The sequence below is a fragment of the Tenrec ecaudatus genome, chromosome 15 (genome assembly GCF_050624435.1).
Source record: "Tenrec ecaudatus isolate mTenEca1 chromosome 15, mTenEca1.hap1, whole genome shotgun sequence".
NCBI classification, from domain to species: Eukaryota; Metazoa; Chordata; class Mammalia; order Afrosoricida; family Tenrecidae; genus Tenrec; species Tenrec ecaudatus.
Window position 1 is genome coordinate 51,633,445 of NC_134544.1, and position 15,054 is coordinate 51,648,498.

A 15,054-nucleotide genomic window follows, 5' to 3' on the forward strand; every position below is an offset into this window, starting at 1 on the left:
GATGATGATGCCCTATTCTTTCTGCGAGCTGCACCTTGGGAGAGGTGGGATTCCACTGGGCTTTCGAGTAAGACACGAGAACCCTTGGACAACTGCGTTCTAGTATAGAGCAGCAAACATGGAGGAGCCGCAGCGGAGTGTGGCCAAGGGATTTAGATAGAGCAGGGAAGGGACATAAACGCCTCATGACGGTCCTCCTCTTGGGCGCGAAGGGGGAGCACGCAGGAAGTTTACCAAACCCGGAGTTGGGGGCCCTACCTCCGAAAGGTTGGAGTCGGGGGATCCAGTATGCTGGCGGTCCATGTTTTCAGGAGGCAGTGCAGGTGATTGCAAGGCAGGTGGTTGGTAGACTATTGAGACGCGCGGCCTGAGTCATCCGGTTCAGTCTGGCTTCACGGAGTGTAGTGTCACAGCGGCGACAAGAATAACTCAGGAGGGAAGGTGAGCAGGAATCCTCCTTTCACACCTTGCTCGGTGGGATGGTGGGCAACGCATCTTTAGAGGCTAGAGTATGAATCAGGTGAAGCTGTTGAGAGCACCTGATTTTGCACTTTGTATTGGCCCAAACCAGACCCAATCAAATCAGTCCTTTCAGAGGAAAGGAGGAAGGAAGAGAGGGAGGGATAAGACAGACACTGTTGTGAGATCTGTTGTCTGTTTCTATTTGCATAGCATGGGTGAAATCAAGTGACCAATTAGGTTGTTAAGACTTGAAAATAGTGGGCTGTAGGTTCGGGTGTCTTGGGGGAGATATTTTGGGGAGGAGACTCTGGTGTGTATATGTCAGTCGATGAGCATTAATTATAATAGAAATGAAGTTTTAGATTTTGTTTGTGACAGAAATGATCAGTACCGGTTTGTTGATTTACCCCTGAAACACGATTACGTTGTCTTGTGAGGGTTGAGATTTGGGGGGACTGTTAGAGGCCACCGGCTCCTGAGACTTAGTCACGTAGCCCTTAGAGCTCAGGTGCTTGCCGGGCGGAGACTTGCGTGTGGATTTTAGGGATGCGGCCAGCTGTTGCTGCCCGGGCAGGATTACAGCCTATCCATTATCTTCACTGACCTCTGCGTGCTCATCTGTGAAAACCAGGCCTTTGTTTTTCCTGAAGGCCGAGACTCTGTAGAGCTCACAGCTTATGCTTCGCCGAAGTGAAAAGTCAGGAACGACAGCCTTGACTCCTAGTCTCAGGGTAGGTGTCAATCAACTTACTTTCGCTCCTTTGATAGTTAAAGGGAGACCCAGGGGTGTGCACAGCCCATGCGAAAGGGCATCAGGCCATTTTCAGTTAGAAAGGCAAAGGGCTCAGCTGCTGGAGGAGCCTCGGGAGAAGTTCTTCCTGACAGACAGGCTGGGGCAGTCAGGATCCCAAACTGGCCACAGGTGGTCAAAGCACACTTCTGCAAGGTTCATCTGATGTGCAGACCCGTATGATGCGGACACACGGACACACTTTGAACGGGTATTGTGATCTGTGAGGGAGCTCGGCGAAGTTCGTGGAAAAATTATTCTAGCATGTTTCTACGATGCTGACTCACAGTGACCCTTTCAGGAGAAGCGCATCATGGGCGCCCCCGGGGAATAGGGAGTCTCTGATTCCTCCCACTAGCCAGAGTTATTTAAGAAATTAACTTTTTCCTTTGCAGTTTAATCAGCACTTCTACAGATATTAAGGCGCCCAGGGGGCACTGTGGGTTAGACCTGGGGCAGCTAACCACGGGGTCGACAGTTCAAACGCATTGTTTGTTCTGAGGGAGAAAGAGGAGGCTGGGTGCTCCAGTGAAAATTTACAATCTCGGAAACCGTCTACGGGGGCTGTGTGAGTCGGAATCAACTCAATGGTAGCAGGTGGGAGACATCCCATTTGAAATAAAAGGACGCCCGAAATTATTCAGATTACTTGAGCTAGTCTCACTATTCAATCACAATTTTGCTGTATCAATCTTCACATGAAAGTCAATGATTCTGTTATCACACTAGAATATTCGCTCCTGAGAAGGCGGCATGGCCCCTACTGCAGGCCCCTTCATAGTACAGTGGCTCTCAGGATAGTCCAGCAGCTCATAATATTCAAATGGATACAGCTTCCCCCATAAAGCATATCCAGTCGTGGTGGTCTCTGAGTAGGAACTGACTCGGTGGCAGTTTGGGTGCGAGACACCATCAACTACTCTTGAGTTGAAGCTGCTGGGTCGTTGGTTAGGAGCAGTCACAAGTTTTCAAACACCAGGCCCACAACCTGTGCCAGCCAAACTCTGAGCCCAACCCAATGGGTCTCTTCGCCCTTGCCCTCCAGGATCTCTACCCAGACAGGTGGAAATCAAGAACTCTTAGGGTCCGTGGCATTACAGTAGCAGATGGGTAATTGCAGCCATATCCCCCGCACCCTACCCCACGTCTTGGTAACAGCTTTTTCTACATTAGCTAACTGTATTTATCACTTTACTGCACAATGAACCCACAGGGGGTGCTAATTGGTCATTAATTAAATTTTAGCCTTTCAACACTTTTGTATTCTCCAGTGGGTTTATCTGCAGTGAAGTATATGGTGTGGCCTTTTTAAACTGTCGAAAATTCCAGTCAGCTTCACGGCTTGGCAAGGGCATAACAGGTGAGACTCGGCCCCAGTAAAGAAAGACCATTCCAGGCCCGTTGGAATTCCTTGCCATATAGTTTTCCAGCCAGTATGCTGTGTGATGGCGTGTGACTCAGTAACCTACATTTTATCGCTAGAGTCCACACTGATAGCCCAGATTCTTCCTTGGAAGGAAATTCACTGTCCTCACGTGGAAATGCTCGTGGTTTATGGCAGTTCTACAGAACAGCCATCCTGTTGGTGGGATGGACCTTCTGAGGATCAGCATTCTCCGAGTGAGCCCTTGTTAAAGCTGGTTTCACAGTGGCAGAAGCCCGGTTCGCCTGGCGCTTCCATGTGAAGACTTTACTTTGCAGTGAGTGCTGATTAGCATTGTGACTTTGAGAGAAATTCCAAAGGTGTGACTGTTTCTTCTAAGCTGAGTTGATAACAACCGGGCTAGAGAAAGGATTTTGGAGGAAATCTAATTTGCCTCCAGGAATTTCTACCCAGGCAAAACGGTTGTGATGCGGGCTGGTGTCAGCTCTCTGGAACGAAGCGCCAGGACTTTCAATGCAGGCTGTTCGCTGGTGGTGAGCTCACTACACTAATGAATTAAGCACAACCTGCCTGGGTGTGCAGCTATTAAGGAACGATTCACAAGACATTTGTAAGTTGCGTTCCACCATATATTTCACTTAGTGATTGTTCGGTTTGCTTTTTATTTTTCAGCATCTGTTCCCTGTAAGCCCTTCATGAGTATTATTAGATTCACCATATGAAAAAAGCAGCACCTGAATTATACTTAATTTCTGTTCCTTTGTGCTGTTTTCGCATTTATTGGCTATAGCTTGAAGGTCCCATTGATTTTCATTGCAGTGATAATAACTTAGTACCTTTGTAAATCTTAGCAGTTCAGGAAGCTTTCTCTGAGAAGGCCATGCCGATGCCTTCTATTGTCAGCTGTGAGGCAGATTGTCATGCAGTGATATTATAGATGAAGATATGGAAATTAAAAACAAACAAAACAGAATCTTTCTAGAGTTCCCAATCCAGTGTCAGCAACTGAGCATAGACCCCCAAACCAGACTCACTGCTGTGGAGCTAAATCTGACTCTTCGCCACCTGTATGGGACCAGGGTGGAACTGGCCCCCTGGATTCCCAAGTCTGCAACTTTTTACAGGAGTGGAATGCCTCAACTCTCACCCTAATGCTGGCTGGTGGTTTCAAGCTGCCCTACTCATAACTGCTGCGCCTCTCCTGAGCACATAGTAGGGGCTTAATACATGCTGATTGAGTAAGTGAATGAGTTCAACAAGCCAAAAACTGCTTCAGATTCTTTGTGGTGTGAGGGAGGGTTTCAGCGAATGAGCAGAAGAGGAAATAGTCATGCATATCATCTGACTCAAAAGGGTCGGAGCAAAAATACCCAACAACCCAGGACAGACTTGGAAAATCCACTTTGTTAATGCCCGCCATAATTACAGGGAAGATCAACAAATATGAAACAACTTAGAGTGACCTGCAAACAGATGCCTAACCCATGATGGCCAATTATTAAACAGCAAAATGCTGGTGCTTATCGTGTGTGTGTGTGTGTGTGTGTGTGTGTGTGTGTGTGTGTGTAATTAAGTGATCCAAGAGCTAGGAAAAGTAAAATAGTCCTCACCCCCTACGTAAGTGGAAAGCACTTTCCCTTCTGTCTGGCTTCAAAAACACAATGTCTCGATTCCCATGGTTCTCTGGTCTCACATCAGCTTTCTCCTCTGATTCGAGAGGTGGAGTGAAGTGTGCACTGCTTAAGAGTGCACTGCGTTCTATTGCACTTGGCTCTGGAAGATGGAATTCGTTGAACTCCGTCTGTTCAAATGGACTTTAAATAACAGCCAGCAACACATTTGTCCTCCTCTGTGCCACAGAATAGGAACGTGTCTACTGTGTGTAGCCCGGAGGATTGCCTATGGGAGTAAAAGTGGAGTGAGAACAACGTCTTGTCCTGTGTAGGCAGCGCCTCTTCAGCACTGGAGGGCTGTTGGGTAGAGGGTGTCGCGTTTTCGTTAAGGATAATCGAAACAAACAAAACTCCTAGTTCTGATGCTTTGAATTCAGGGGAAGGCTACTAACACAAACAGCCCTACTCACCACAGCTGGCCTCACTAATGGGTAACCCCTTTTATTTAGAACCCCACCCTTTCTTCTCATAACGTAACTCTGAATGCATTTAATTGGTCCTTCTAGAACAATGCAGAATATTGACTGTTTCAAAACATCTGTGAGTTCTAAATCATTTTGAAGTTAACAGGTCTCTTTGGAAGGCTGCATCAAGCATAGTCGTTGTGTAGGAGGTAAGGAAGTTATATGGCTAAGGAGTGGACTTGATCGGAGCTGTTGATTTAAAATGAAGCACGCAGGGTAGCTCTATTATTAAAATGGCAACAGTTGTAAAACGGCTGACGTTTCTACTCAGAATGAGAGCAAGCAATTGGGTGAGAGTTCTTGAGGGTTTATTTAGAGTGACTTTATCCTTTAGAAATGTAAATGGTTAAATAAAATTCTCAAACAATGTATTACGTAATATGGTTTGATGTTATAAAGGATGATCTAAAACAGTTACTGGTGTAACGTGACAAATGTCTCCATCAGTTGTGTCTATTAAACACACATTTTAAAATAGAGTTTGGACTGAAGAGGAGTAACCATTCCGCTGCTAACTACAAGGTTGGTGGTTCAACCCTGCCCCAAGCAGGCGCTGCTAGGCAGAAAGATGAGGCAGTTTGCTGCAGTGACACTTTATAGCCTCAGAAAGCCTCTCTGGGGCAGATCTGCATCAGAATTTACTCAATGGCAGTGGGTTTGGGTCTCTCTGAACACTTGCATACACCTGTATATTTCCCCACCATTCTAATTTTATCTGAAGGCGCCTCCAGTAGTGAGTTAATGAAAAGATGCTATAAACTCGGTTCAGTATAAAAGTTCAAAGTTGGTCTTAAAGTGTGCTTGTAGAAATAAAAAACCTAATAATAATTTTAAAAAGCCCAAAGGGAAAATGACATGGAAATTTATTTTTGTCTACCTACTGTTAAATAGGTTTTTTTAATGGACTATATTTAACTTATTTTGATGCTAAATAATGCAGTGATTGTAATTGCTAGTGTTTTAAGGAGAAGGGAGGTAATTTTGAAATTACATAGCTGGCTTCAGAACTGCATAGCAAAGTACCTGCTTCAAGGTTACCTGCTTGTAAAGCCCCAAGATTATACCCTGGGTATGATAACTTAATACTTGCAGTGCAGTCAGCATGGGTTTACAGTCCATTAATTTTTAGATATCACCAACTATTTATGTTTTATTTTCTTGCTGGCCACATACACAACTGTGAATGCTTAAGGCAATGTCAATTTCCATTGGGCCAATCCTTAAAACTAATATTCCAGTGGTTCCATTAAGGGAAAAGGAAATGTTAAAATATGTGGATGCTCTATACGAGACACTTACCCATGGACGCATAAATACATGCATCCCATATAAATCTTTTTGTTTACACATGCAGTTTTTCTTCCAGCAGTGATAAGGTGCCCTAGAAACATTCACTAATCTTTTCAACACCCCAGAGGGTAAGTAGTAAGAATTATTATCTTCATATTGCAGGTGAAATACCTAGGTAAGGGCAGATTAAATGACTTGGCCAGGTCACTCTCTAAGTCAGCTATGAAGCTAGAAATAAAACTCCAGACTCTTGACTTTGAGTTCTCATTCTGAGTCACTGAGCTCCCGGACAGAGAAGTTGTAGGCATGTCAGCATGTGTGCTGCTGTTCCCCCATGAAAAGCAGCTATTCATGAAAATGCTGTTTCTCTGAATGAAGCCGTGCTGAATAACCCTTGCACGCATGTGCGCACACACATACGCACACGGTACTGGGTGCTGAGTCCCCTCAGGGCAGAAGAGCAGGCCCTGTGCTGTGACAGTGACCAAGCTCTGATAGCCAAAGGTGTCCTTAGCCAAGATCTTGCAGGCCAGCCTGGTGAAGAGCTAAGAAGTGTTGGAGCTTTCTCAGACATCGGAGATTCAGATAACATCTTCAACATCTAAAGTGATTCAACTTCATTTGTGTCTTTGATGTGCTCCTTTTCATCCTCTAAATATCCAGGTGATTGAAGTCACCTTTTTGAAAGGCGTAGTCTCTGCCCCGAGGAAGCTTGCCCTGGACACTAACCAGTTTTCCAGTTGCCCCTCATGTCGGCTTCTACTTGTGGTGACTTACGTAGGACGCAGAGAACATTGCTTGGTCCATGCTGGCTTTCTGATCATCTGTCCGCTCAAGTCCCTTGTTTTGGCTCTGTGTGCAGCCTTCCAACCTAAGAGTTTCACTTGATCACCGTATTCTTTTGTGATCATTTACGGGCATTTTTTGGAAGTAGATCCACCAGACTTTTCTTCCGAGTCTGTCTTAGTCAGAAAGTTCTGCTGAAACTTGGCCCTGCAGATACTTGAATGATTAGTGGCCTAAGGAGCCCCGGTGGCACAGTGGAGTATGTGTTGGGCTGCAATCCACAAGGTTTGCAGTTTGAAACCACCAGCTGGCTCTACTGGACAAAGAGGAGGCTTTCTACTCCTGTAAAGGATTAGAGTCTCAGAAACTCACAGGGCCAGTTCTTCTCTGTCCAGTAGGGTCGCTGTGAGTCGGCGTCAGCTTGAAAGCAGTGAGTATTGAACTTCAGCTTCCTAGCAACAAGCAACACACCAAATAAGACTTGTTTCATTGTATGAAAGTAGCATCAGTATCAAGTCCTAACCCTCTTGCACATCTTTTCTTCATTCTCCTTTGCCTTTAGGACAAAAAAAACTCTAGAACATTATTTTCTGTCAGCTTCAATTATTCCTGCACCGTCCCCCCCCCCCCCCCCGCTTTCAGCATTTCTTGGCTGTGGTTACAGGCTGCACCCAGAGACCCCCGGGCCTTCGTGTGTAGACTGAGCAACGCACAGCCAGGTTCGAAGCCCATTCAGTCTTTGCTCCCTCCTCCCCAGGTTGGCCCAGGAGTGGCCAGTGCCTCACTTCACAAGGCTACTTTGTCCTCTGGTGCCTTTTTCATGTGGAATAACTCCTTCTCGTGTTACTGCACGTTTCTGTTAGCAAGCACTTTCCCCCATGACTGTGACTGAACAGGTGTTGCTCTGTTACTAACGGAGTCTCCAGCTGTCCCCTTCCTCTGACACAGACCCGGCGAAATCTGTCGTTTGGTCCTTTCGGCAGACGCAAGGAGCACTGAGTCCGAGATGGAGGTCTTCCTTGCAGGATGTGGCGGGGTGGCTGCCAGAAGATGGTCGGGAAAGCCTGGCTGGCTAACAAAGGCAGGCCTTCAGCGGCTGGGTGTAGTCCCCGTTCTGCGTCCCCTTTGGCAGGAACACAGAGGCTGCTGCAGTGCGGCCAGCCAGCGAAATTAGGAAATAAGGACCTCTTTTATTTACTCAGGCTGCTGAATCATGGGCATTCCTGTCTGCTTGGAGAAAAGTCAGGCGGCTCTACTTTCCACTGGAAGTCTCAGGAGTGTTGGGAGACTTTCATCTCTGAGTGTTCACACACTTGTTTTAATGTGCTTTATGGAAATGGTGAAACTCGGCGAGTACAGTTGCAGAGAAAAACAGCTGCACTAAATATGCACACGCATTTGCATCTTTAAATAGACTTTTAGGCTGGAGAGTTGGTTTCCAGCAATGTGCGTGGGTGTCTGTCTGTCTCCCCTGTGAAAGCTATAGCTCTCAGAGACTCAGCGAGTGTAAAGTGACTGATTTCTATAAATTAAATTTTAACGTGGGCATGCTAAGTACTTGACATTGAAATGCAGAAAAGTTGCCATAACACAGAAAGGCGCTCCCTGTAAGTAGCAGTAAGTGAGGGTAGAAGCGGTTGGGGGTGGTGGGGTGGTGGGGAGGGATTCAAGCTGATTCAGAAAGGGAAGTTGACGGCATCTTCCCCAGTTTCTTCCATATGTCAAAAGAAATGGAACTGGTTTAAATCTGGATTCTCAATGTCAATGTTGGGGTACGGTTGGGATGGCCCGAATGGTCAAGTGAATGTGGACTGATGGCTTTGGAGGACTCCGTGACTTCACAAGGTCTTGGGACAGGCTGATACCCTTCAAACTGGGACCCAACCCCGGGCGCCGAAGCTTTGTCTGTGCGTTCCTTGTGTGTCCCCGAGAGAACAGGTCCATTTATAGTAGGAGTAATATATGAGATTTTTCAATGTATATGTTAAAGCAGACACCAGTCTTTTTTGGAAACTTTATTTAAAAATAACCATTCTCAGGCTCAAACCTTTTCTTTCCCAATCACTCCTGGCCCTGGAGCCTTAGAATTCTGCAGGTAGTTAAGAGAAAAAAGAAATCGTATATTACACAGATCCATGATGACATTCACTTTCATTGTATTTTTAAAAGGCCAACTAAGTTTTAATCTTAAAGTTACAGATACTGGAGGGAAGCCTCCCACTCCCTTGACTCCTAGTTTGGGTAAAAACTTGAACCTCTTACCCCTGAGCTCACTTGGCATTGAGTTGAGATTTACACGCTGAAGAGAACCGTCATGTAACCACAAACAAAAACCTGATAGAAGCAGGAGGTCAGTGATTGCTCACTATTTAGAGTGGCTCATTGCGCTATAACTCCTCAGACATCCGTGTAATCGTATATCTTGACTGCAAATAATCTACAACTGAATAATAAATCCACTTGCTAAATTTTAAGGTTCACTAGTTAAATAGTCTCCCCGTCTAGATGCATGACAAATTCTGATTCACTGTTATCCCCAAATGTACAAATGAGATGATGTGTTGGGAAATATTTTTAGTCGAAACAACAGGATTTAAGCCGAAATATGGAGAGGAATAGGCTTAACCTAGAATGCCTAGCAAATTTAATAGTGTCTTCCTGCGCCCCCCTTCAATGAAGAGACAGTATTATTAAACACTTGGGTTTATTTAGGAATATCTAATCTTGGTGGCTTTCGGCTTCTAAAGGGAGAAAGCCAGAATCATCATTAAGCTTTTATTAGTATTATTTTCAAGTTTTAAAAATGTTTTTCTGTAAGCTGGGTGGCAAGCTGGATTTCTCTACGCATGTTCTTTGTATGTATTCACCGACACATGTAAATGACATGATTATCAGACCTTTTCTTACACTGGGAACATGCTTGGCGTACAGAGGCAGAGAAAGGGTGCAAACTCATGCGGTTTTCAACTTGTCTCTCGAAGCTTTGTTGCAGCGGGCAGGGAGCCAGGAATGGTGTTTGGTTGTTTTCTCAGAGTTAGATGGTTGCCATCTGGCATTGATAGTGAGATGGTGTTGTCATCAGTTTCTAGATGCAGGAAAGGAATGATCCTCATCTGTTTCCTGTGGATAAGCAAGAGTTTAATAATCTAGTAAAATCTTGTTACCTTAAAGAAAGCCGACTTGGAATTTATTTATACAATGCCCACCAGTTTCTACTTTTATGCGAATAATTTAACTTGTTGTTGAACTTTTGTTTCAGAGAATTGTAAAAGGTTATATATGTGTACACGTATGTATCCTAAATTAGTATTATTAGAATATTTTAATAAAATCCAAATTGAACCTCTTTTTCTAGAACAAACATGCTCCCCACCCTCCACCTCCATGGTCTGCAGTTTTTTCCTTGTCAGTGTTTTGAGAGTTCCAAGTTTTTTGACAGGGAAAAGCTTTTAAAATGTTCTTCTGATCTTGAGTGATAGATTGTTTTGAAAAGTGACAAAGAAATCTCATAGCCTGTTTGGGAAAAGGTCTATTTTCCATGCGGCTATTAAGAAGACAACAGAAATAAGAGGGTACATTTGCGAAGAACATCCTTAAAACCAGCTAATATGAGGTGGAGTTACGTTATAGATAACTGGCTACGTTTCTAGCTGGCTTTCAGTCTTGTTTGTCTTCTCTTTGTTACTCATAAATCTCTCAGCATTTACCATAATCATTTATCACTTTTCCTGTTTCCAGTTTTTAGCCAGTTGCTTTGTTTCTGCCCACCTCAAAGTCCAGGTCCTGTTTAGCTAAGGAAGTTCAGGCCGCTGAAGCTTTTGCAAAAGGAAGAAGTGGCAGGCCACCTCTTGAACTTCCCAAACAAAACACACGATTAAGATCTGGCCCTGGTAACACTCTCATCTTTTCCCTCCTTGATCCTGCCTGATCCCAGCTACATGTAATATCCAGCAAACCCCCGCTAACATTTAATAATCCATTTTCTGGCCGACGGTTTTCGAATCTTTCTGTTATTGAAGGACTCCTGGTTGCCTTTCATTACCCAAGACATAATTACTATTGTGTTTTCTGTCTTCTTTCATGTGCTTACTTTTTAATATTTTTTTGCTGCAAGCAATAAGGTCTGTATCAATAATAACCCTTATAAAAGATTTTGGTCTTCAGAATTGCCTTTTTTATATATAAAAAAACAAGCAAAATGCAGGGGGACTGTTTTTTATTAAATATTAGACATCTGGGTTGACTGCATTAACTTTAAAATCATTTCTGTAATATTTCCCCTTTTCATTTGGCTCTTCAGATGCTCACATAATATGCAAATCATTTTAGAATGAATACAAAAGAAACATTAAATATATTAAAATCTGTGTTTTAATAAAATTGTCAATGTGTAATATATACCTTGCTTCAAAGAAGAATGATAAAAAGTAATAAAAGGGTAATTTAGATATAGAACTATTTAATATCTTTTTGTATTTTACAGCCCCATCTTTAAAAAAAAAACCAGTGTCGAATAAGAAGTGTCAGAGACTCGGGATTTAAAATGTCTCATTCAAAAGTCCTTTCTCCCTCCCACCTTTCCTCCCTCTCCCGCTTCTATCCACCCACCCACCTTTCCCCAAAAGGTTCTAGACGACCCAGCTCCGACTGCTAGTTGAGGTGGTGCAGTAAACGCATTTCTTCAATGTTGTCAACATGTGGAGTGACTTGTCCCATTGCTTCTCGTTACAGATGGACTGGACGTTGAAGATGACCCCACCTGCTCTTGGCCTGCTTCCTCGCCTTCCAGCAAGGACCAGACTTCCCCGAGCCATGGAGAAGGTTGCGACTTTGGAGAGGAAGAAGGTGGCCCTGGACTTCCATACCCGTGCCAGTTCTGTGACAAGTCGTTCAGCCGCCTCAGCTACCTAAAGCACCATGAGCAGAGTCACAGCGACAAGCTGCCTTTCAAGTGCACCTACTGCAGTCGCCTGTTCAAACACAAGCGGAGCCGAGATCGCCACATAAAACTCCACACCGGGGACAAGAAGTACCACTGCAGCGAGTGCGATGCCGCGTTCTCCAGAAGTGATCACTTGAAGATCCACTTAAAGACTCACACGTCCAACAAGCCATATAAATGTGCCATTTGCCGCCGTGGGTTCCTGTCCTCTAGTTCCTTACACGGACACATGCAGGTTCACGAGAGGAACAAAGACGGCTCCCAGTCCGGGTCCCGGCTGGAGGACTGGAAGCTGAAGGACACTCAGAAGTGCAGTCAGTGCGAGGAGGGCTTTGACTTCCCGGAGGACCTGCAGAAGCACATTGCCGAGTGCCACCCGGAGTGCTCCCCCAACGAGGACCGCGCGGCCCTCCAGTGTGTCTACTGCCACGAGCTGTTTGTGGAAGAGACCTCCCTCTTGAACCACATGGAGCAGGTGCACGGCGGCGAGAAGAAGAACTCGTGCAGCATTTGCTCCGAAAGCTTCCACACGGTTGAGGAGCTGTACAGCCACATGGACAGCCACCAGCAGCCGGAGTCCTGTAACCACAGCGACAGCCCTTCGCTGGTCACCGTGGGCTACACCTCCGTGTCCAGCACCACCCCCGATTCTAACCTCTCCGTGGACAGCTCCACGATGGTGGAAGCTGCCCCGCCGATCCCAAAGAGTCGAGGGAGGAAGCGGGCCGCTCAGCAGACCTCTGACCTGACGGGCCCCTCGAGCAAGCAAGGGAAAGTGACCTACAGCTGCATTTACTGCAACAAGCAGTTGTTCTCCAGTCTTGCGGTTCTGCAGATTCACCTGAAAACTATGCACTTGGATAAGCCCGAACAGGCCCACATCTGCCAGTATTGCCTGGAGGTCTTGCCCTCACTCTACAACCTGAATGAGCACCTGAAGCAAGTGCACGAAGCTCCGGACCCCGGCGTGATCGTCTCGGCCATGCCCGCCATCGTCTACCAGTGCAACTTCTGTTCGGAGGTTGTCAACGACCTCAACACGCTTCAGGACCATATCCGCTGCTCGCACGGATTTGCGAACCCCGCAGCCAAGGAGAGTAACGCGTTCTTTTGTCCCCACTGCTATATGGGCTTTCTCACGGACTCTTCCCTCGAAGAGCACATAAGGCAGGTCCACTGTGACCTCAGTGGCTCCCGATTCGGGTCCCCAGTGCTCGGGACTCCAAAGGAACCCGTAGTGGAGGTCTACTCTTGTTCCTATTGTACAAACTCGCCAATCTTCAACAGCGTTCTTAAACTGAACAAGCACATCAAAGAGAATCATAAAAACATCCCCTTGGCCCTGAACTATATTCACAACGGGAAAAAGTCCAGGGCCATGAGTCCCCTCTCCCCCATGGCCATTGAGCAGACGTCTCTGAAGATGATGCAGGCGGTGGGAGGCGCCCCGCCGCGCCCCGCAGCAGAATACATCTGTAACCAGTGTGGTGCCAAGTACACGTCCCTCGACGGCTTTCAGACCCACCTCAAAACTCATCTGGACACCGTGCTTCCGAAACTGACCTGCCCCCAGTGTAACAAGGAGTTCCCCAACCAGGAATCCCTGTTGAAGCACGTGACCATCCACTTCATGATCACCTCCACGTACTACATCTGCGAGAGCTGCGACAAGCAGTTCACGTCCGTGGACGACCTGCAGAAGCACCTCCTGGACATGCACACCTTCGTCTTCTTCCGCTGCACCCTGTGCCAAGAGGTCTTTGACTCGAAGGTCTCCATCCAGCTCCACCTGGCCGTGAAGCACAGCAACGAGAAGAAGGTCTACCGGTGCACCTCCTGCAACTGGGACTTCCGGAACGAGACCGACCTGCAGCTCCACGTGAAGCACAACCACCTGGAGAACCAAGGGAAGGTGCACAAGTGCATCTTCTGCGGCGAGTCCTTTGGCACGGAGGTGGAGCTGCAGTGCCACATCACCACGCACAGCAAGAAGTACAACTGCAAGTTCTGCAGCAAGGCCTTCCACGCCATCATCCTGCTGGAGAAGCACCTGCGGGAGAAGCACTGCGTGTTTGAAACCAAGACGCCCAACTGCGGCGCCAACGGTGCGTCCGAGCAAGCGCAGAAGGAGGAGGTGGAGCTGCAGACCCTGCTCACCAACAGCCAGGAGTCCCACAACAGCCACGACGGCAGCGAAGAAGACGTGGACACCTCGGAGCCCATGTATGGCTGTGACATCTGCGGGGCCGCCTACACGATGGAGACCCTGCTGCAGAACCACCAGCTCCGCGACCACAACATCCGCCCCGGGGAGAGCGCCATTGTGAAGAAGAAAGCCGAGCTCATCAAAGGGAATTACAAGTGCAATGTGTGCTCGCGAACCTTCTTCTCGGAGAACGGCCTCCGGGAGCACATGCAGACTCACCTGGGGCCCGTCAAACACTACATGTGTCCGATCTGCGGCGAACGCTTCCCCTCCCTGCTGACCCTGACGGAGCACAAGGTCACGCACAGCAAGAGCCTGGATACGGGCAACTGCCGCATCTGCAAGATGCCGCTCCAGAGCGAGGAGGAGTTCTTGGAGCACTGCCAAATGCACCCCGACCTGCGAAACTCCCTGACGGGATTTCGCTGCGTGGTCTGCATGCAGACGGTGACGTCCACCTTGGAGCTCAAGATCCACGGCACATTCCACATGCAAAAGACAGGGAATGGGTCGGCCGTGCAGGCCGCGGGGCGTGGCCCGCATGTCCAAAAACTCTACAAGTGCGCCTCTTGCCTCAAAGAGTTCCGTTCGAAGCAAGACCTGGTGAAACTGGACATCAACGGGCTGCCCTACGGCCTGTGTGCCGGCTGTGTGAACCTCAGTAAGAGCGGGAGCCCTGGCGTCAACCTCCCGCCCGGCGCCGGCAGACCCGGCTTGGGTCCCAGCGAGGGCCTGGGCGCCTTGGAGGGGAAAGGCAAGGCTGGGGGGCTAAAGACGCGCTGCTCCAGTTGCAATGTTAAGTTTGAGACCGAGGGCGAACTCCAGAACCATATCCAAACTGTCCACAGAGAGCTGGTGCCAGACAGCAACAGCACACAGTTGAAAACGCCCCAAGTGTCGCCAATGCCCAGAATCAGTCCCTCCCAGTCGGATGAGGTAACTTGCCTTTTTCTGTTGTTTGCTCTGTGACCTCCAAGACTCAGCCCCTACTCGTAGGTTTACATTCTTTCCCGGCTTTAGGTCTGGTCCTGGGCTAAGGGAGGCTTCCGTGGCAATG

The 15,054-nt window shown here is 47.3% G+C and overlaps 1 protein-coding gene across 5 annotated transcripts in view; it reads left to right on the forward strand.

The window, feature by feature from the left end:
* Window positions 1–15,054, forward strand: part of ZNF521 (zinc finger protein 521) — a 312,892-nt gene that overhangs the window by 127,650 nt on the left and 170,188 nt on the right. For all 5 annotated transcript variants that reach the window (XM_075532588.1, XM_075532584.1, XM_075532585.1 and 2 more), the window contains one exon: window positions 11,581–14,933. In XM_075532588.1, the coding sequence (XP_075388703.1) occupies window positions 12,021–14,933 (2,913 nt within the window). In that variant the 5' untranslated portion in view covers window positions 11,581–12,020. The remainder of the gene's footprint in view (window positions 1–11,580; window positions 14,934–15,054) is intronic.